Source organism: Amia ocellicauda, chromosome 1, assembly GCF_036373705.1.
Source record: "Amia ocellicauda isolate fAmiCal2 chromosome 1, fAmiCal2.hap1, whole genome shotgun sequence".
Lineage (NCBI taxonomy): Eukaryota > Metazoa > Chordata > Actinopteri > Amiiformes > Amiidae > Amia > Amia ocellicauda.
Genome location: NC_089850.1, coordinates 41189085 through 41213292, shown reverse-complemented (window position 1 = coordinate 41213292; position 24208 = coordinate 41189085). Strand labels below are relative to the sequence as shown.

At 40.5% G+C, this 24208-nt stretch overlaps 1 protein-coding gene across 1 annotated transcript in view; it reads left to right on the top strand.

Moving 5' to 3' along the window:
- Window positions 1-1165: 1165 nt before the first annotated feature.
- Window positions 1166-24208, top strand: part of cnih3 (cornichon family AMPA receptor auxiliary protein 3) — a 42831-nt gene continuing 19788 nt past the window's right edge. Inside the window, exons 1-3 of the mRNA XM_066711046.1 lie at window positions 1166-1858; window positions 7170-7238; window positions 13058-13105. Of these exons, the coding sequence (XP_066567143.1) occupies window positions 1781-1858; window positions 7170-7238; window positions 13058-13105 (195 nt within the window). The 5' untranslated portion in view covers window positions 1166-1780. The remainder of the gene's footprint in view (window positions 1859-7169; window positions 7239-13057; window positions 13106-24208) is intronic.

The following is a 24208-nucleotide window of genomic DNA, read 5'->3' as shown; positions in this document are numbered from 1 at the left end:
CAATACAAAAATAATAGTCAAAGGAGGATGTCAGAACTTTTAGCCGATGTCACGAGAAAGACACTTGATCACAGCTGACATGCTGACAGAATCAGGGTACAGAAGGGAGCCACCTGAACTGTGAAATCATACCTTTAAGCATTCAATATGTCCAAAATACTCTAATAGGCTTGTTGACGTAAGCAGCAACAAATGAGAAAAGTGCTGTCCTTATATATGAATGGATTATTCTACTTAAATTGCAATCTTCATTAAGCTGGTGAAATGAGTTAATGATCCAATTTCAGGTGAATAATTCATACAAAGTATTCTTATATATTTGATTTCCTACTATTTGCATTGTTACAGAAGATTCACACTCTTGTCCTTAAAAGTGGTTCAATGCAGTTGAGATTATAGAAAAATGAATGGTAAAGATGTTGTAAAGTCACACGACAGGTAGATACACAACCCTTTCTCTTGTGGGTGTCTGGGTTGAGAGCTGACTTCGGAGAAGAAATTTATGTGAATTCATTGTATCGCTAAGTAGACCAACTAAAACACTGCACAATAGTATACATATGGGGAACAAGTAAGATTTGCCTACCAAAAGAAAAGGTTCAGATTTCATTGGGTAATTAGTATTCAAGGCTGTGTATGTACAGTCTGTGCAGTCTATGAGACTAAGATCAATTGTTTAAAGTTAAATATTTGTTTTCCCAGAAGTACATGCAGCTCTGGAGTAATGTGACCTACATTGCTGATAAGGACCAGTTATGGTATAAACCATATGTCCTAATCATTGTATTATATATCACATTTAGTGCTGTATGCATGCCGTCAGAGACAGCAGCTCAAAGCTAACAACACAACTTGTAGGATGGCCAGAATACGCCACAATAAAAGAATTGGTTTCACACACCCAGATTAGCACTAGTTTCAGTCTACCCAATGTTATTTTAGGTAGGGTAATAATCCAATACTAGTTCTAATCAAGGTCTGTGGAACCAACTGAAAAAGTGTATTTTGAATGTAAGATGATAATACTCTTGAGTGTAATAAGTGTACATTCAAATCGCTGCCTAATCCTAACCACTAAACTTCCCCTGAACCCTAACTCTCAACAAATATACAACCCTAGAGCTAACCCTACCCCTAAGCTCAAACCTAACCCTAAGATTAAACATGCAAGTGGAGAGATAAGCACATCAACCTGGGTGTTTTGAAAGTGACTAATGGAGTGTTTTCCAGTATTTGCACCACACTCCGGCCCTTTAAAAGCACCTGTTGCGCATCCAGTCTGGTGAAGCTGTGGGTTCAGTGCGATTTGGAGAGAGCGCATTACGCGTGGTGCTGTCTGCTAAGAGCTCATGTTTTAAACTCTTGCCATTAGTTTTTCTTCTATCCTCACACAATGGATTACCAGTTTTTTTATACAACCCTTACAGATGCTCGACTTTGATTTTTTAAAACGTGTTTACCCCAACATCAGCTCATCTCGATGTCTGGATATAATTTGTGTCACTGCGCAAACAGTCGTTTGATGATATCCCTTTGGTTATGCGACATATAGAGAACTCTGTCCGAACTGCTGTAAACATGTACAAAGCAGTATTTGTGGAGGAATTGTGTTTCTGAACAGGTTCTTACATTAGGATACTTGGAAAGTAAACTTGTCTTTGCATCAATCTGTTGCCAACAGTTTACGGGGATGGTAAGACATAAGTTGTGCTTTCTCCCAAATTAACTCCTCCATTCTGGTTTTGGGGAGATTTTGTCGCCTGTTTTGCTGTTTTTCACCATGTTCACTTTCGCTGCCTTCTGCTATATGCTCTCCCTGGTCCTCTGCGCTGCTCTGATCTTCTTCGCAGTTTGGCACGTAAGTGTACAATTCAAACTATATTTATTACAAAGATAAAATCAATTAAGGAGACGCATAATGGTGTTTAGCAATGTCCAAAATACTCGACACGTGTTAATTTGAAAGCATGACACTATGTAACGATCCGTGGGACGTCAGTTCAGTCTGTGTAGCAATGTGCGTCTATGATGGAGAGATGTTTATTCTTTCATAACATTTGAAATGTGTAGACGTAATAATTTGAGGATGCATTTATTGATACAAATGCAGTGGCGAATCCTGATGTCGTCTATACAATCTAGTGTGTATTCAATTCAATTATAATTATATTTATATCTATGGCATTATGATTTCAACTGTTTTACATGGAGGTTTCTTTCTTAGAGGGGTGGATGTGTCAAGAATTCTCTCTCTCTCTCTCTCTCTCTCTCTCTCTCTCTCTCTCTCTCTCTCTCTCAGTATAACATTACCAGAAGGAATCCTTACAATTAAAAACAAAACGTGTACATCATCCATTCATTAGAAACAGAGCACTCTGTAGAAATGTGTCTCAGATTGGCTCAATAGTTTGGATGACTGCAAACTCTTGAACATCTATACAGAACACTGGACTAATGTCTGGGGAATTGCAAACGTGCCATTGCTCATATATTCATAGGAATAAGCAGGGGGTTGTGGTTGCCCCTAATCTAATGCAGTTTCCTTAATCACCCTTCCCTTTCCCCTGAATGTCTGTCAAACTCCTGAAGTACACATACAGCACAAGGACACATATTGATAAAATTAAGGAAGAAAGCTTTTCCACTTCATGTACCACATATATGTATCACTTTTAATCCAGCTATCAGACAATTTCACTATTCAAAGGCAAGGTAATCAGGTAGGGAAATGTGTGGAATAACAAATTAGTCAGATTATTGGTCATGTTTTAAGAAGAAAATATTATTTGTGTTTTTCCTTAGGTATAAAGTATACACATTAATGCAGTTAATTAATTTTTCATCCACAATTCTAGTTATTTAAGTAAGTAAATCAATACATCCTGCTTTGCATGTCTATATGTCTTAAGGTAGCCATATACCTTCTTTTAACCAATGTATTTTAAATTAAAATAAGTCAAAATGTCAGCTGAAACTCTAGGTGTGGGCTTTTTCACTTCCCAGTAGTAAATGCAGTATTTTATTGATTCCTAGCCATTGCTAGTAATTTCATAGCAAACCATTTTCTAATTATATAGCAAACTTTTAAGGTGCCAGTGAAAAAGATAGTCAGCACATTTGTAACATATAATCCCTTACGGTGATTGTCAAATTCCCTAATGGAGAAACTCACTGGAATGTGATTAGAGTATTCTTGTCACAGTGTGCTACATTGTTTAGGCATTAACATAAAGAAACATTTATAGTTTTGAACTTCATGTTGCCAATTCAATTATTTTGGTGTCCCACTGTAAAGCAGAAAATATAACGAGGGAACCCCTGGCTTGTGAATTTTCTGTACCATTGCCTCCCTGTCAGTATTAATGACATTTTTTTGTTCTACAAAATATCTCAATTGCCTAGAGACATGTGAAGACTGCCATTGGGGTCTGTGAACATGGAGAGCAGGCGAGATTACAGTGACACTGCTCTCGCAAACTGCCTGAGCAGATCAGTTTATCGCAGGATATAGATGCCACTTAATTGCTGTTACCACTGTGTCTGTAACTTTCCACAGAGAAGACAGAGCACAGGGTGAAGCTGACTGTGTTTCCTACAGAAGCTGGTACCATGCTTATTGAATGCCAGAAACCATTTTCCTGCCGAGTAATTTTAAAAATGTTTATAATTTCAGTGCACTGCCGTTAAAAAATATTATGATGTCATATCTCAACTTGTTTCCAATGTTGAAGGTATTGATCTCACTGTTGTATTAGAGAGAGGAAGAAAATATGTGTCCAAAAGCATCACTTATGGCCAGAAATGAACATAGACAGATGAACTTTAAGACTAAGATTTTGACAGTCATTTAATAATATCTTTTCTATTTCTGTGCAATTCATGTTACTAAGTTTCAGCACTCATTAATGATTTGAAGAGGACTTCCTCTATGCAGTGGTAATCTTATGAACGAGGCCTCCTGCTGAGTATTTGCTAGGCTGTGACAGTCACGGATACCAAAGCAGTCTGATGATTAATATGCCCGGTACTCGACCCACTGCCATGTTCTAATGTTCCTCATCTCACTGAGTTACTGCAGTGTGCCATATGTGCCAGTGCCATGCAGACATCATAATACAGGGGAATTTAGCACTCAGCTTTTCATTTTAGACACAAAGGCAACGGGGTTTTTGTTAGCAATGTCTTGGGAACATTTCGGTGGAGGCAGAGCCCTCCAAAATGGATGAAGATCTGCCAATCATCATGCATTAAAGAGGATGTTCCTCTGGAATGCCTGACTTAATGGGGGGCCATAATTGCTGAACTGAGAAAGTAAAATCCAGCTAGAAGGTTGGCATACAAGTTCTTTATGAGAAAGATAAGTAACTGTGGCAGTCTGTGTATAACTATATGCTGCATGTACAGTATCTTTTGATTTTTCTTGTAGCTGCTTGTGAAATTTGAAATAAATAATGATCCACCATATGAAGTTATACACATAAAGCATGTGCAAGTGAAAAGATATAAAGCTATGGCAGAGCAATATTTCTAGATTTATTTAATGTGAAGTGCTTTTGAATATTAAAATGGTGTATATCAGGGATCAATGGCCTCAGATTAAATAATAAGATTGCAGGAAACTGTTCCATTGAAGTATAAAGTGATAAAAAAAGACATATTCACAAGAACCAATTTTTTCCTTCTTTTTTTAACTCTGTTTTAAAGCATCAGCAAATTTCAATTATTTTGAAAAACTGGAGCAAAATTTGCTCCTGGTGGAAAACTTATTAAAAAGAGCTCTTTATGTTTCCAACTTGAGTCTCAAATGATTTTCTTTTATAAGGCACTTGAATTAGCATTGGCTCAAACTCATTTAGGCAAGCCTTGGTTTAATGGCTTTGCATTTTTTGTAAATGGAAATAAATATTAAATAACACAATTTATGCCAACCTTTATCTGTTTGAAAGGATGTTTCTATAAAGTAAATGTAGCAAAACATAATAAAACTGAGAAATGTACAAACATAATTTGTGAAGAAATGGAAGACAAAGAAATTAAGTATCAGAAACATTTAAGAAGGTCAAAAAGGCCAAAGCCTAATAGATTTTTTAATTAATAAAGTCTGTTAATTGAATCACTTTTCAAGTGTTTTGAAATTAAAATAAAACTCTAATTATGCCAGCTATAAGTCTTGAAACCAGACAGCAGCTGTCAAGTGGTGCACAGGCTCGTGCAAATCAGACATATCACTTTGAGTTGTTTCTTGAAGATGTCTTTTTCTCCTGAGAGATTACTAGCCCAAAAGTAACAGATGGGAAAACATTTGTGATTTTAAAGTAAATTTAAAAAAATGTTTGCAAGCAATCACAACATTACAATCAAATGACAGTCATTATATAAATAAAAAGCTGTGCACTGGGTGTTAGGTCTTCTGCCTTCTTGGGCAGTGGGTGCATGTGTTCCAGTTCCTCCAGTGTTCATTTAGGTAGTGAAGGTGGGTTGTCCTGCCTCGGGGTGGCCTGGCTGCTCCACCTTTACTCAGTTACAGCAGGACTGGAGTGCTGCCTTCCTGGGAGGTTTGATTGGGTGGTTGACCACCATAAGGATGCACGTTCCATGCTATCATTGCTGGTCAATCAGCCAAGAGGGGAGATGACACTCCAGGCCTGTAACTAATAAAGACTTTGTATGTGCTTTGTATGGATTATGTGAATGCATCATAGTTTGAGTACTTTATTTTATTTTAACATTTATGTTAGTTATTTTTAATGAGAGTAATATATAATAGGGCAATTGCTATTAATAAAGATAAGCAATTCCAATATGCCTGTAGGAGGTATTATTTTAATATTTAACTTTATTCATATAGAAAGAGATGGTTTCACATTCATAGTTAGTCAGCATTTAACAAAGCCCACTGGGAAATTATCAGCAGTCCTGTTTTGTAGAAAATCAAATGAAATTTGACAAGTGTTGGAAAGTGTCACAGTTACACTGTGTTACAATGATACGCACAGCTATTTGCATGCTAACAACAACTCATCCATGAAAAACATGGATTTTTTGATTCCCATTAGTGTGCTTTCTGAGACAATACACAATATATTGTACAGGCCTGTGGATAAATGTGTTTTTTTTAGTCATTATGTTCTAAGTATATTATTCTACTTTAGCATCTTTTGTGTGTTCAAAATCTTTTGGCAAAAATATTGTGGTAAAATGTCTGTTTATCAATATAATATTCATCACCTGTACAAATCTATTGATAAACTCATACAAAGGTTTGAGATAAAGAAAAAATGAAAGGACATCTGCATTGTCAGCTTGTTTAAGGGTGAAAATAATATGGAAAGCAACTTTATATGTATGTAAGATGTTTTGTTACAGATTTCTTTCAGTTTTTCAAATGAAAAATCCATCAATGGACTTCTAGTACTTAACAAGATTTTTCTAAAGAAGTGAATAACTTGATAGCTTTAGACTTGTAGCTTTAGTATGAAGCTCATTGTGAGCTGAAGTCCCCAAGGCAGAACAGGAAAACAACTAAAACAGAAAAGACAGATTATTTGAATTCTAAGCCCATTTTCTTTGTAACTCATCTTGCAACTGATTTCAGTCCCACATAAAACATTTTATCAATGAAAATGATAATCTGACAGTTCTGTGATGGTGTTATGACAGGAACAGTTACAGTTAGAGAACCTTTGCTTGAGTGAGGAACACAAGTTTTGTAGCTGCAAGATAAATGTGTGTGTGTCTGCTTGAACCATTTTTGACAGTTCTTGATCGCTACAATATTGATAGTTATGTGATCAATTACTTTTTCATTTGTTTTGAAAAATTGTCATACCTGCTTAGTCACCTTACACTCCATCAATAGTATGAATGAGTATGAGTATGAATCTATATTCGAGCATATATTCAGCATATTGCATAAATACAAAGAATGTATCTTATATATAAGTTATATCCAGTTAATTCTGTCAGATATTTATTAAACCCAACTGTATTTATTTTCATTTTCAGGCCTCCCATATTATTGTTTGTAAAAGCTGCATTTGAGTGAAAAGTGAAAGTAAATGAATTACAGTATCTAATGGATCCACAGCACATCAGATACCTTGGTAATGATGAAAGAACAAATGGCCTTTCAGATGTCCACCTGACCTAAGCTGTGCCTTTTCTTTCAGATAACTGCCTTTGATGAACTCCAAACGGATTTCAAGAACCCAATTGATCAGGGCAATCCACTTCATGCGGTTAGTAAATTCAAATATTTTTTTCATTTGCCTGTTCATGCATCAGGGAAATGTGCAGTAAATATGATTAAGGCTCAGGGAATCCTTTGATCTGTGAATGTAAATGTCAGTTGCCAGGTGTAATTCCCCCAAGGGTCCAGCATATCTCCAATGATCTGCAGCAAAGCTGAGCAGACCATAAATATTGCAGGCTGACTTAAAAGGTGTTGTGTTACGATTAAGTCCTTACATTAAAATGTTGTCATTAATAATGAACAAGTCAGCTGTCCTGCTGATTGAGGTGGGGTGGGGGTGGAATCATTGCTAGACTGGGTTAATTACTTTATCGGTAAAAACGATATTATGTCCTTTTATGGCAAAACAGTTCACAAATAAATTATTCCCTCGCTCCTTTCATTATGAGTTGAATGATGTCCCTCTGTGTATTGTTGAACATCAGTAGCTATAGTGTGCTGGTAGTACCAAAACTAAAACCCAGGTAATGTATTTTCTTTATATAAAGGGATTACTCCCTGCTGTGGAATGTCCTAGTCACAGTTTCTCTGCAATACCAGCATGCACATATGAGAGAGTGAGGACGAAGATTGATGAGTTTCCCCTGATCCCACTGTCTAGGCACATTACCCCTCCACCCTTTCAACCTAATTAGCAGATCCTGTCTGCTCCCAGGAAGGCATGTTTTACTCTAGGAGTTCTCTGCAGAGGTGCTTTGTCAAAGGCATTCACCTTAGCACTTTAATTGCACTTTACCTATGGAGAAGGACCAGGAGATGCTGCTCACCTTATAAATCATCCCAAGTGCTAATGCAATTGTGCCACTGGGTCTATTTGTAAAATAATTCTATTGTATTGTCCTTTTATATGACACATTATAGTGATTGCCTTTCATTTCAATACACACACACACACACACACACACACACACACACACACACACACACACACACATAATAATAATAATAATAATAATAATAATAATAAATATATATATATATATATATATATATATATATATATATATATATATATATATATATATATATAAGGTCAGCACAAGTACCCTGAAACCTGGCTACCTGTTGGTCTTAACAACCCGACCCAGACTTGTTCTCTTTTTACACCCAGGTATTGATTACTAATTTGAGCATGCCTTATTGTATTTATGCTGCTGACATCCACAATCATTTGGTTGAATAGCTCAATGCATAAACATCAGAAAATAAAGTCTTGTTTAAATCATGAGGCTCCCTGGATTCATCAAACCTAACGTTGGTGTCATGGGCTTCCAAATAAGGAAGCCTTCAGGAGAAAGAATGTATTATTATTATTATAACAGGTATGTAGATATTTCAGTGCAGCTACCTGTTTCCGAATTTGCTTCCCATGCTGTCCTCTAACATATTCATACAATCCATCTATCCATATTCTATAAATGCTTCAAGCAGTACAGGGTCGTGAGCTGGAGCCTAACCCAGCAGACACAGGCACTCTCTGGACACCAGTCCATTGCAGGGAAGCCAATACATCAACACACACACACACACACACACACACACACACACACACACACACACACACACACACTGCAATGTTTTCTTAAATCAGCATCTCTACATGTATGGCAGTCATTCCATTCCATTCATATTTTTATTTGGAATTTGGGAGAAATGTTGTCAGTAGTTTATAGAATAAAACAAAAATGTTAATTTTACCCAAACACATACCTATACATAGTAAAACCAGGGAAACTGATAATTTTGCAGGGGTTTTAATTTTGCAATTTTTTCCAGAGCTGTATATATAATTTCGTTTTGTGTTTCAATACTTAATATTAAAAGACATTTAAATTACTTCCTACACTCATTGGATTTCGGTGGATGACACACTCTCTAACAGCCTTAGAGGCTCTCATAAAAAAGTGTTATATATTGCTAAAGGCTGTCTTTGTTCTATGTGGTAATGATGGCAACTGGCACTTCTGTATTGGTATTTAGTGAGCTAACTATTTTAAGAACATCCTTGAGCAAGAGACCTCACACACATATTAAACCTCAATAGAGAAAACTACACAAAATGGTTTAAAGATTTGTCAGTATGACGCAAACTTATTTTTTTTTTAAATATTAAAACGATACTTGTCATGAATCTAAATTAATTATAATTAATACTAGTATTAGATTATTTGTATTTACTGTTCAATCATGTTTTATAATTTCAATGTAGCAGATGTTGTAGGCCAGTTAAGTGGTCAAAAACATTTTCTAAGGAAAGAAAGGAAGAAAGAAAGAAAGAAAGAAAGAAAGAAAGGATGAAAGAAAGAAAGAAAGAAAGAAAGAAAGGGGGAGAAACATTAGTAACATTGGTCTCAGGGCTTAATTGATCAAGAGCTGATTTATTACACACCGCCCTCAGATGATGTGAAGACATTTATGTGCTAGAAATGTGTTTTCATTTACATATTTTATCTTCTTCTTGTTAATGACATATATGCTTGATACACATAACAGCTAATTCATTAATATGTTATAAATAGAAATATCAATTACGAAACATTTTCTCATATAGAGAAAGTTTGGAAAATTGAATATTGTATCATTTCATGAGGCACTTTGCAACTTGGACATACTGCAAAAATCATTTGTTTGCAATAATCAGCAATGCAATCTTATCAGGTCGCCACAGCAAAGCAAACACTTTGGTTTTACAGTATTCATCTTATTTTTCAATCCAAGTTATACAGAGATACAGGAAGTTGAGAGCTATAAAGTTCCCTTTCTGGAGCACAATCAAACATCTGTTTAATGCCATGAAAATGTTTGCTCAGTAATTAAACCATTGTCACAAGAAAACATGTTTCCCTGTTTTTAATTTAGCAGTATGAAACACAAAATATGTTTACAATGATACAGTAATTCAGTCAGCAATCACATACACACTTTGATAAAATCTAGGGATATCAAAATACATTTTAAATATGTATTTTTCATTGCACATTCATTGTACCAATACCAACCAACAAAAGTCCTGGTTATGCTACATCTATGAATAATCGAAAAAATGATGTATTGATTATGTTGACACTGGGCGTTTCCAGACCAGGATTGGGAAACTTCATTAAAGACTGAGATGCTAGGCTCAGATGTCATGATGCACTACAGAGTGCTGGTTGCCTCAGGTGTATGGTCTGGAGGTGCCAGAGATCACAGTGGTACCAGAGGCTGTTAAGAGTCTGGCTTTACCTCTTCAGTCCTTAAAGGGACTCCTGAGTTACTGATTCAGCAGCGATCAGGTAGAGAATTGCAGAAGTGCTTAATGCAGGCTGGAAGGTCAGCAGCACTGGAGAAAGAAGCTAAATGCCCAACACGTTCTCTCTTGATTCAGTCAGCAATGAAGAGCTGTTCACTCATTCCTCGGCATCGTGAACACTTGATCATTGTTACCTTTTTCTGTGCATGGTAATTAAGCACCAATATTCACCTTCATGTAATACCTTATCAACATGTTGATTTCTTTCAGTTTCAGGGCAACTTTTAACTGTATCAGAGTGTCCTGGTGGCAGCAGTGTTATATGCTCACCCTAGCTTGGCATCCATAGGAGATGGTGCTCAGCTGCACTCGTCTGTGAACATAATGCTGCATAAATTCAGACAGATAAGAAGGTGTCAATCCATGCAAAGCCTTGAATTTGATTATAATCTAAACCCTATTGAGTTACAGAAAGACCATGGCGACTTGCCAAAAGCTAAGAAAATAAATTACTTACACACTTACAGATATGGTACACAAATGTATTTATTTATGTTTATATTTTGATTCACAGAGGAAAGCAAAACAGGGATAGGAGTTAAAAATGGCTTATCGTATTCTGGAGCAATTCTAGATTTTAAAAATGTGTGCCATGTTATTGGTTGTGGACAGTAAGATTGGATGCCAGGATGAGTTATTTTATGTAATATGTAATCATTATATATGTATATGTATTCCTATATATACAGTGAGGGAAAAAAGTATTTGATCCCCTGCTTTTTTTGTACGTTTGCCCACTGACAAAGAAATGGTCAGTCTAATGGTAGGTGTATTTTAACAGTGAGATACAGAATAACAACCAAAAAATCCAGAAAAACGCATTTCAAAAAAGTTATAAATTGATTTGCATGTTAATGAGGGACATAAGTATTTGATCCCCTATCAATCAGCAAGATTTCTGGCTCTCAGGTGTCTTTTATACAGGTAACGAGCTGAGATTAGGAACACTCTCTTAAAGGGAGTGCTCCTAATCTCCGCTCGTTACCTGTATAAAAGACACCTGTCCACAGAAGCAATCAATCAATCAGATTCCAAACTCTCCACCATGGCCAAGACCAAAGAGCTGTCCAAGGATGTCAGGGACAAGATTGTAGACCTACACAAGGCTGGAATGGGCTATAAAACCATCGCCAAGCAGCTTGGTGAGAAGGTGACAACAGTTGGTGCGATTATTCGCAAATGGAAGAAACACAAAATAACTGTCAGTCTCCCTCGGTCTGGAGCGCCATGTAAGATCTCACCTTGTGGAGTTCAATGATCATGAGAACGGTGAGGAATCAGCCCAGAACTACACGGGAGGATCTTGTTAATGACCTCAAGGCAGCTGGGACCATAGTCACCAAGAAAACAATTGGTAACACACTACGCCGCGAAGGACTGAAATCCTGCAGCGCCCGCAAGGCCCCCCTGCTCAAGAAAGCACATGTACAGGCCCGTCTGAAGTTTGCCAGTGAACATCTGAATGATTCAGAGGAGAACTGGGTGAAAGTGTTGTGGTCAGATGAGACCAAAATCGAGCTCTTTGGCATCAACTCAACTCGCCGTGTTTGGAGGAGGAGGAATGACCCCAAGAACACCATCCCCACCGTCAAACATGGAAGTGGAAACATTATGCTTTGGGGGTGTTTTTCTGCTAAGGCGACAGGACAACTGCACCGCATCAAAGGGACGATGGACGGGGCAAACCTGGTGACCAACTACAAGAAACGTCTGACCTCTGTGATTGCCAACAAGGGTTTTGCCACCAAGTCGAAGGGGTCAAATACTTATTTTTTGTTGTTATTCTAACTTGTTGTTATTGTTGTCTCTAACTGTTAAAATACACCTACCATTGAAATTATAGACTGATCATTTCTTTGTCAGTGGGCAAACGTACAAATTCAGCAGGGGATCAAATACTTTTTTCCCACACTGTATGTGTTTGTGTGTGTGTGTATATATATATATAAATATTTCATTCAGGAAATTAGTATTTTATTTTGCAGTTACATTCTAAATATGATCCTTGATGTCCTTACTAGTTGTGTTTCATGCAAATTTTATCGAGAAAACCAGGCCAAGAATTTTTGCCAGACAAGAGCTTAAGGATATTTGCTTGTAAAGCAAACTGCAACAAACACAGCTGCCAGCTGGAAGAAAAGGAAGGAAATTTAACCTATAAGCTTTAGGTAGGAATTGTGTGATCAACAATTTTGCAATTTTCATTCTGTCAACCTTCCTAGCGGCCATTTTCACCAGATTTGTATATGATCTACAAAAAACAAAAGGTCAAGGTTGAAACCTTTAAAATTATATCGCCTCTGAGCTCCTTTCTTCTAAATAGTAAATTTTAACCATCAATTCTTTGATTTTAATACCAGTACTGTCTTTTCTAAATTTCTGTGTCTATTATAGCACAGCATGAAAGTAACAGGACCAGGTGTCTACCTTGTGGTGTTGCTGATCTGAGATATTTGATATCTATGTTGTGTCTTGACGGATTTAACAAATTACTTTCCCTGTTGTGTCCACAGCGCGAGAGGCTCAGAAACATTGAGAGGATTTGCTTTCTTCTGAGAAAGGTAATCATAATTACCGTCCTACTGCACAGAACATTTATGTTGGCCACATTGGGATTCTTGCATGCAGAAACATCTTATCGACAGATAAGACACTTTATAATTATAGTTCAAGCCTCTGGTTTGGCAGAGATGTGTGTAAGGTCTGAAGTTTGTTTAGGTTACCATTGCAGCCATTTAATAATGTAGCTGCTTATTTAAGTAACTTTTTTCACTTTCTGTAATATATTTTATACAAGTGTGTGTTTTGTAAGTACTTGGCAATTGTACAATGCAGAAAAAGTTTCCCAGAAAATTACATTTATTAATATTTATTTTCTAGTTATCTAATGTTGTATCTGACTATGATATGATTTACACTGGTGTTAAGAAAGTAATTACCAACATTTTTGAGATAATTTTGAAGCCATGTGACTGCTATTTAAATGTCATTGGTGTGATAATTTAATTTAATTAGTTAATTAATTAAATTAATTTTAAAAAACGATAGGTTGTGAATGCAACCCCAGTTATCTGAAAAAGGAAGCACTGCCCAAGGGGGAGTGGTTTCTGCGCACTGCCGTAGGAACCTGATAGAAACTTCACTCTATCAAAGCTGCTATTGGCCCCTGCGCTCGTCACTCAGAACAGGTCCCTTCCCACATCCTGTTCCATAAAACGTGATGTCAGCGCAGGTTCATCCTCTTTTGCCGGGAGCCAGGGACTCCCGCGCGACCTTGCAACCCTTGGGCAGTGCTTCCTTTTTCAGATAACCGGAGTTGCATATGCAACCTATCTTTATCTTTCAAGTCGGAAGCATTGCCCAAGTGGGAGTGGTTACTGTATAACCAAGCTGTCGCAAAGGAGGAGGCAGCAAGCTGATAAGGGAGCCTGCCCCGAGGTGACCGCTAGGGGCCTCAGCAACACAACTCCAGACAGTAATCACAGGGGCCAGGTAGGGCTACACCTGGGCCGCCCAGGAGCGAGGACCGTAGTCACGCTCTTACCGGGAACTGTCTAGAATCAGCATATACAAGGCGGAGCTACAGAGGTCAACTCACAATAGCAAGGCCGGCTGCTCTACTAGTGCAGCTAGGAGCAAGGCCGAATCTACTTGCCCAATATCTGGCGCGGGCAATCAAGCTACTTGTGCGGCCTCCGCGCATATCATGGCAGTGGACCCCTGATCCAAAAGGAGCGGGGCCACAGACCAAATGAATAAACAATATAATACATAGCTGGCTAGTCAACAGAGTAGCCAAGCTGAACAAGCACATGTACATATTGCTTGACAGCAAGACCTTCATGCACGTCAGCGCGCAGCACAGGAGCATCCAACTCAACTGAATAGTACAGAGTGGAAGAGCTCTATTGTGCTGACAATTAGATTTCATACAAATGAACTATATAAACCAGGACATGATGTCCTGCGCCAGACGTGGGACATCATAGCGGTGTCCGCTTGCTCCACTAGCGCAGCTAGCAAGGCCACACTAGCAAGGCCACACCAGCAAGGCCACACCAGCTTGACCATGTCGTGACAGAAGAACTATATACATCACGGGGCGCAGGAGCCGGCTCATGCGCCACACGTGGAACACAGGAGCAGTTGACACCTGCCGAATAGTGCAGCTAGCGCAGGACAACTACAGCTCTTACCCTGTGAATAAAGGAATTATGTACACAGCAGGGCACTGGAGAAACTCAAGCGCCCTCCACTGGAGGACAACAGCAGCGGTCCCCTTGCTCCATGGCATACACAGCCAGAGTGGGCCACAGACCTGCTGACCAAGGAACTATATACACAGCGAAACTCGAGCGCCATCAGCTGGAAACAGCGGCAGTGAGCTCCATGCTGCCCAAGTCAGACAGAGCGACAGTCTTGCTGTTTAACACATTTTACATATATACAGAGTGGGGTACAGGCCAGACGCATGCACCACCGCAATACAATGTATAATGAATTAACTATATGGTGGCCTCGTAAGGCAACATGCCTGTAGGCCGCATGACAGACCCTGGGAACACATCAACAGGGCTGTCAGTAAATCCAGGAGCAGCTCGTGTGGGTGCTCTACTGGAAGGCATAGTCTGGTGGAAGGGAAGACACGGTTCACTAGCTCCCTCAGGATGCACTTAACAGGGGCAGACTGGGAGAGGAAAAAGGCAGGAGCCAGAGCCCATAGGCTACTGGGGCTCGACTGCAGCCAACACCGGGTTCCCAATAGAAGGGACCGGTCCCGTCATGTCCAACCTGTAGAACCGGGCAAATGTAAGTGGCGAGGCCCAAGCTGTAGCCGCAGAAATGTCTGCCAAGGGGGCGTCTTGAAAAAGGGCCCAAGATGTGGCAACGCCTCGAGTCGAGTGGGCCACCAGGTGTTCAGGCACCAGAGTCCCGGTGGACTCGTAAGCCATGGTAATGGTGTCTACAATCCGATGCGAGAAGCACTACTTTGAAAGCGCCTGGCCCTGTGTCCGCGCTCCATAAGACACAAACAGTTTGTCTGAGCGCCGAATGTCCTTAGTGCGTTTCAAATAGCACAGGGCAGAGCAAGTGAAGCCGACTCTCTTACTCTGAAGCGAAGGGAGGAGGATGAAAAGCCATCAACTCAATAGGCCTGTTGACATGGAATGGAGACAGCACTTTCAGGAGGAACGCAAGGTTAGGCCGTAGCATGACCCTGGAGCCATCTCCCACAAAACGGATCCACGATGGGTGTATGGACAGGGCGTGTAACTCGCTCACGTGTTTTGCCAGGCACACCAGGCCCAGAGGTGGAGGAGGCCAGGATTGGGGTGCCAAAGCATGCCCTACACCTGGGACAACAAGTCCGCTCTCACTGGGAGCTACCAAGGCTCTCCGTGGAGGAGGGCGATCAGGTCTGCGAACCAGAATCTGCGAGGCCACCGAGGGGCTATCAGCAGAACTGTCGCTCGTTCTCTCCTGACCTTCTCCAGGATCACCGAGAGTGTGTGGACTCTGCCGAGGCAAAGAGATCCACATCCACTCTGCCGAACCGGCTCCACAGTTGCTGTATCACAGATGGGTGGAGGCGCCATTCCGAAACTGGGGGGCCTCCCCGAGAGAGGAGGTCCGCCGCCGTGTTGGCCAGGCCTGGGAGGTGAACTGCTCTGATGGAGCGGAACCATGGCTGCGCCCACAGAAGCAGACGGCGCGCCAGACAGTATAGTCTGCACGACAGGAGACCCCCTTGCCTGTTGATATAGGCGACCACCGTTGTGTTGTCCGTCCGAACCAGCACATATCTGTCCCGTAGGACCGGCAGGAAATGAGACAGTCCAAGGAGAATGGCCTGTAGCTCAAGGACGTTGATATGGAGCGCCCGTGTTGGCTCTGTCCACCTGCCTCAGACTCCACGTCTGTCACAGACTGCTCCCCAACCCTGCTTGGAGGCGTCTGTTGTCATAACTGCTCGGTGGTAGACTGGCCCTAGGGGCACACCGAGGGTTAAATTGTGAGGGCTCCGCCACCAACGGAGCACCTTCCAGCACGCCAGAGTAACTGTGACCCGGCATGCTCGATCGCAGCGAGGATGCATTCTGAGAGACCTGAATCACCACTGATGCAGCTGCTAGGAGGCGCATCAGCCTCTGGCAAAGGGACACCCTGACACGAGCTCTCAGTTGTAAGAGGGAGAGACACGTGCCGTGCGTATGGAGGCAACTCTCTCTGGCGCCAGCGTGGCAAGCTGCGGCTCTTCTCTCGATTGACCCGAAGGCCCAATGCGGAAAGGCGGCCTAAAATCAGGTTTGTGTGTTCCTGAACCTGGTCCCTCAAGTGAGAACAAACCAGCCAGTCGTCTAGATAGTTGAGGACGCGGACCCCCTGACAACACAAGGGGGCTAACACGACGTCCATGCACTTGGAAAAAGTGCGTGGGGTTAGCGATAGGCCAAACGGGAGAACGGCAAACTCGAACGCTCTGCCCTTGCAGGCGAAGCGTAGAAACTTCCTGTGCGCCTGCGCAATGGGGATGTGAAAGTAAGCATCTTTCAGATCCACCATGGTGAACCAGTCGCCAGGCTTGATGGCCTGGGATATGGTGCGCAGGTTGAGCATCTTGAAGCGCAGCACCTTGAGGTGGCAGTTCAGGTGCCTCAGATCCAAGATGGGGTGGAAACTGCCATCTTTCTTGGGCACAAGGAAGTATGGGGATAAAATCCCTCGTGCTGCCCCAGCGGGGGCATTTCGTAGATTGCTCGCTTCTGCAGGAGAGTGGCAATTTTGACATGAGTAGTAGACCACCAGCCGTAGCGGGATCTAAAACCGAGGCCTGCATGTACGGACCGGGAGGGCTAGCAGTGCTCGTTTTCAGCGAACTGTGAGAGCGAGATCTCCAACAGCCGCAGCTGCGGGCTGTAGTGCGGGTGCAAGCCGGCAGAGGAGCACCTCACGCAGGCAAGATCTCTTACGACACACTGAGGCTCAGGTCGGGTAGCCGGGCCTCGGATTTTACTGCCGCTGCTAGCACTCCTGCTGTGGAGGAAAAAGCCCTGTGGACAAGAAACCAACACAGCAAGCAGTCAGAATATATAAGGCACTATATAAACACGACTATTATTTTTAAAATGTGCTATTTGTGTCCAAAACTGAACCGAAGCGCACCGGAGCCCCGGAGGGACCAATGGCAGCTTTCATAGAGTGACGTTTCTATCAGGTGTGCAGAACCCCTCCCCCTTGGACAATGCAGTTATTATCTGGATCAGGCTGCACTGTTTGGGAAACATACTCAGAGCTGATGGATGTTTTTTATGTTAAAATGTATGGAAAGTCATCTAGTATAAAAGGATAAAAGGACTCAGAACACATCCCTGTGAAGGAGAGAGGGTGTCGTTTATGTAAAGTGATCTGGAACAAAATTCTGAATATTCATTGTAATGAATAAAAATGAAGAATATAATGTCAGATAATGCAAGTGGCCATATGGTCCCATTCTGATTATTTTAGTCAGTTCAGGATGGAGGTCCTATCTCAGTTTTGTTTTTTATACTTTCCCTGACATATGCATATGAATATGGTCTATATGAACAGAAATGTTTCACATTGCCATCCCAATTGAATGCACTGAAACATTGTATTGGCATTGAAAGATGTTTTATGATCTAATGTGGAAAGCATATTTTAGGAAACAATTTTGGCTGCCAACCATTGCAGGAGATTAATAATTTAGCTGTGCAAATGTTAAATGCCTTAAATGATGATTCACAATAATCATCATCATCATATAGTACTAATTTATAATAATAACAAATATATTGTTTTCAACTAATTATCCAACCAATTATCCAGTATTAATTATTTTATTACAATCAGCTTTGCCTTTTAATGTTCTTTCTTCTGATGCCTGGGGGTGTAAAAGCTTTTGTGCAGTTTTTCTTTATGATCTCATACCTGTTGTTTTTATCACCTGTCATTTTTCTATATAGAGGCTTGCCCCAAGGGCTACTGGTTGTCATGATATATACAAGTGATGAACTCTTTGCCAGGGGCTCATTTTGAATTCAACTTCATATTATTGTGTGGGGAGACATCTTTGTCTCTTTAGGGATAATCTTTGTGATTGTATAACATTCTTTTTGATTCTGCAGAGGAATGTGAATGATTACATGTCTAATGTTGAGGGGTTATATTTCAAATTACTGTACATGTTTGCTGGATGAAAACTCACAATTTTAAGCCTGGGAACAATCTGTTATGGGCATTACCTTCATAATTATCTGACAGTTTAGAAGATCCTTCAAAGTTTCTGAAGTCATTTACAGCTTCCTTATATAGACTGTAAATAAGCTTCAGTAGACTATAATTTAAAAAAACAGTAAGATGGATTGTTCAGATTTTGTCATCCTCCGAGCTATGAATGTCATTGATGCTATTTTGCAAACCTCTTTATTATCAAGCAGTGTATATGGGCACAGGACTGTGCTCAGTCAGTGTATTGATAAGTAAAATTGATAATTGGTAACTGCGGATATCCAAAGTGTTTTATGAATTAAGGAGGAAAGATAAAGAATCAGAGATTATGTAAAACAGTGATTATAGTCCTCAAGTTAGTTTTTTAAAGTTCAGTGGTAGACTGACAGCTACCACATAGATTTGTATTACAATATACTGTAAATCATTGGTTGGTCAACCTCTTAAGGTGATGTGTTTTACATATTTATAATACATATTGTTCACGGACACACCTACTTTGCACATGCTTTGCGGCATTCACTTGCTTCAGCTTTACATCTCGCAGCTTCCAGGTGCTGCACAAGGCATGCTTTGCCCGCCTGCTCTGCGTCTCCAGAAGCTGATATGCCCTTGTTTAAACCTCACATCTCCCAGCTTCCAGGTGCGCAAATGGCATGCTTAGCCCATGGGCTCCACTCTTCCAGAAGCCACTATTCCCTTGCATTAGCCTTATTCTCTCAGTTCCGTATACAGCGCTGAATTTGTCGCCTTTCATTTGATCCCATGGAGAGGCAAATGGTTAGGTTACATTTTACATGTGATGTCTTGAAGGAATCTTTATTTATACATTTGTGTATTTATGTATGTATGTATATGTAGTGTATTAAAGAAAACGTAATAGAATGTGGACAGGTTCATGCGCTCTGTATGGAAGTTATGCGCCGCCTCCAGAAGCCGCAATACACCTGCTTCAGCCTTATTTCTCTCAGCTCCCAGAAGCCACACACTGCATGTTTTAACCCTCCGCATCAGCGCCTCCAGAAGCCCATATTGCTTTAGCCGTACTGGTCTCAGTTTCGTCTCTTACAGCCTCCATTTCTCACATTTTATGTGATCCTATTGAGGGGAAAAAATGATAGTCTACATTTTAAACATGTTGTGTTTTGAAGGTGCCTTTATGTAGCCTATAAGTGTATATACACCGATCAGCCATAACATTATGACCACCTGCCTAATATTGTGTAGGTCCCCCTTTTGCCGCCAAAACATCCCTGACCCATCGAGGCATGGACTCCACTAGACCTCTGAAGGTGTGTTTTGGTATCTGGCACCAAGACGTTAGCAGTAGATCCTGTAAGTTGCGAGGTGGGCCTCCATGGATCGGACTTGTTTGTCCATCACATCCCAAGGATGCTCAATTGGATTGAGATCTGGGGAATTTGGAGGCCAAGTAAACACTTTGAACTCATTGTTGTGTTCCTCAAACCATTCCTGAACCATTTTTCCTTTATGGCAGGGTGCATTATCCTGCTGAAAGAGGCCAATGCCATCAGGGAATACCGTGCCCATGAAAGGGTGTACATGGTCTGCAACAATGCTTAGGTAGGTGGAACATGTCAAAGTAACATCCACATGAATGGCAGGACCCAAGGTTTCCCAGCAGAACATTGCCCAAAGCATCACACTGCCTCCTCCAGCTTGCCTTCTTCCCATAGTGCATCCTGGTGCCATGTGTTCTCCAGGTAAGCGACGCACATGCACCCGGCCATCCACATGATGTAAAAGAAAACATGATTCATCAGACCAGGCCACATTCTTCCGTTGCTCTGTGGTCCAGTTCTGATGCTCACGTGCCCATTGTAGGCGATTTCAGCAGTGGACAGGGGTCAGCATGGGCACCCTGACTGGTCTGCGGCTACGCAGCCCCATACGCAACAAACTGCGATGCACTGTGTGCTCTGACACCTTTCTATCAGAACCAGCATTCATTTTTTCAGCAATTTGAGCTACAGTAGCTCGTCCGTTGGATCAGACCACATGAGCCAGCATTCACTCTCCACGTGCATCAATGAGCCTTGGCCGCCCATGACCCTGTCGCCGGTTCAACGCTTTTCCTTCCTTGGACCACTTTTGATAGGTACTGACCACTGCAGACTGGGAACACCCCACAAGAGCTGCAGTTTTGGAGATGCTCTGACCCAGTCGTCCATCCATCACAATTTGGCCCTTGTCAAAGTTGCTCAGATCCTTACGCTTGCCCATTTCCTGCTTCTAACACATCAACTTTGAGGACAACATGTTCACTTGCTGCCTAATATATCCCACCCACTGACAGGTGCCATCATAACGAGATTATCAGTGTTATTCACTTCACCTGTCAGTGGTCATAATGTTGTGGCTGATCGGTGTATTTAATAAAGAAGACTTCGCAATAACAGCACCGTGCAGAGACTCAAACGAGGGGGGGTGTTAGACTAGGGTGTTAGGGGGGCTGTGGATTAATTGTCGTGAATCAGCACTGGCTAGTAACGGCCCCTGCCCTCCCCCCTCCCCCTGCAGGTCCCTGTTTTCCATCCAAATTCTACCATTGATGCCCTATTGTGTCTTCAATAGTATATCAATAATACTGTAATTATGCCAGTTGAATATTCTGCACTGATTGACGCATCAGGCATTGTTTCCATGACAAGTTGCGCGTCCATGTGCGCGAGGACAGCGGCCTGGTTTTTGGGTCGGAACCAGAGAAGCCTCGTACTTTGATTGGGCCGCATCTGTCAGGGATATATGACGTCACACCCTGTTTATAGTCAGAGAGCGAGAGATGCAGACACGGGCAGCTATTCCAATATTGCCAGCTATATCAATAACATTACATTAATACATACACAATATAATTGGGTGAGGTGAAATAGATTCTTACATAGTTATATAGATATATAGACATGTATCGTTACATCGAGACATTGAGATAGAGAGAGAACTTCTGCTACGGTGTAAAGGGTTAAACAGTGGGGGAGCACTACTTAATTAAAGTTATTCACGACTGATTTTAATGTTTTAATTATGCATTCATGTAATTATTGGTATTTTAAAAATAACTTTCTGAGGTGTTCTATCTATGTGAAATGGTCCGTAATATGGGCTTCCATTTAAAATACTACATAGCCTATATATATAATATCCAATATATATATATATATATATATATATATATATATATATATATATATATATATATATATATATATATATTAGGGCTGTCAATCGATTAAAATATTTAATCGCGATTAATCGCATGATTGTCATGAGTTAACTCGTGATTAATCGCAATTTAATCGCACATTTTTATCTGTTCTAAATGTACCTTAAATTAATACTTTAATTAACGCATTAATTTTGACAGCCCTAATATATATATATATATGCCCTCATTCCACAGTCCGTTGAGCTACTGATATGTCCACACATCGCCCTGTAACAACTCAGTTATAAAAACAAACACTGTGGGACAATGATATGTACAATATGCAAAGTAGGATAATTAACTACATAATAATAATAATAATAATAATAATAATAATAATAATAATAATAATAATAATAATAATGATGACTAGCAATAGGGGTAATTATTGCCTTATGTATTTCTTAATAATCATATTCAAATGACTATGCCATGTAGAACGATCAGGACATATGTTGTTATTTTTATTATGATATTGATGATGATGGTGATGTTAATCTCTGTACTGTGTGTGTGTTTCTGTCTGAATTTGGTTCAAGAACTACAGCTCCCACAGATCATTGGAGCGACACAGCTCAGCAAAACCTATAGAGGAGAGACAGCAAGGCATTGTGGGGGCTGTAGTCTTTCAGTCTTGATATGTGATTGAAATAAAGATCAATAATTGTATGCCTCTTTTTATATGACATACTGTATAAGATCAAACACATTTGTAAGGTAATACAACCTACCTCATTCTATCTTACAAACTTACAAACCTGAGGTACCTGCGGTAGTTGTTCCATAAACTACAAAAGGGGGTTATATCGTGAAGCCTTAATGCATGAGCTACAAGGGCGGCGCCCACTCGCCTCGATTGCATATATATTTCTTCTACTGTGCTTCGATGCATGTAGAATCTCAAGGATCAGGTGGTTGACACCATGTTAAAGATGACTGAACAGTGACGTTGTAGAAGTTCTATCATATAACAAATAACCCCCCCGAAACTGGAAAACCTCTGTGTCCATTATAAACAGCAGCAGCAAAAAAATAAACTGCCATCACAGTTACCATGGTGTTTGTGCTTGCTCAGTTTTATGCTTGATGTTCAGCTATATACACGTTATCTGTTGAGTCTGCTCATGATCAAACTGCTGTGTATCAGTTAAAGTCCCTGTATCAGACCTAAGAACCACTGCTGCTGAAGGGCACTGCCAAACTGCAGGATTACCAGGAACCATGTTAGACCTGACCTTCACAGCTTTTAACAGTGGTGTTTTGATTTCACTTTCATATTGTATGACTTTTTAATGGAATTATATAAATGGCCTTTCTTAGTAAAGCTTTCTGTTTTGTAGTGTGTACGTCAAGGTAAATTATTCTTATAGCAAATCAGTAAACCCAGTTTGAGAGAGCAGAGCAATTCCCTCTGGTTGTCTCAGACTGGCTTATTTATTCTTCAAACAGAAAGGTGCTGTTTGATGTTGCAGTACAAAGATTTGTGTCCCTCCATCACACCATTTCTCTGTGCATGATTTTTTTAAAGGCATTAGCATTACTTTTTTTTAAAACAAAAATAAAAACCCAACTATGTGAAAGTATTGGACAATTTGGTGATAAACTAAATACACTATAATCAGTTACTTCATTGTGGTGTTTTTCCCTTAAAACCTCACTTGAACCAGACTAGTGTATCAACTAAAGTGTATGCTATTTTTAAGTAAGCTTCATGAAGTCTTGTAACACCAGTTTGACCCACATTAAATATTGACCACTGACAGGTGAAGTCAATAACACTGATAATCTTGTTATCATGGCATCTGTCAGTGGGTGGGATATATTAGGCAGCAAGTTAACATTTTGTCCTCAAAGTTGATGTGTTAGAACAGGAAAAATGGGCAAGCGTAAGGATCTGAGCGACTTTGACAAGGGCCAAATTGTGATGGCTAGAGACTAGGTCAGAGCATCTCCAAAACTGCAGCTCTTGTGGGGTGTTCCTGGTTTGCACTGGTCAGTACCTATCAAAAGTGGTCCAAGGAAGGAAAAGCAGTGACAGGGTCATGGGCGGCCAAGGCTCATTGATGCACGTGGGGAGCGAAGACTGGCCCGTGTGGTCTGATCCAACAGACGAGCTACTGTAGCTCAAATTGCTGAAAACGTTAATGCTGGTTCTGATAGAAAGGTGTCAGAATACACAGTGCATCGC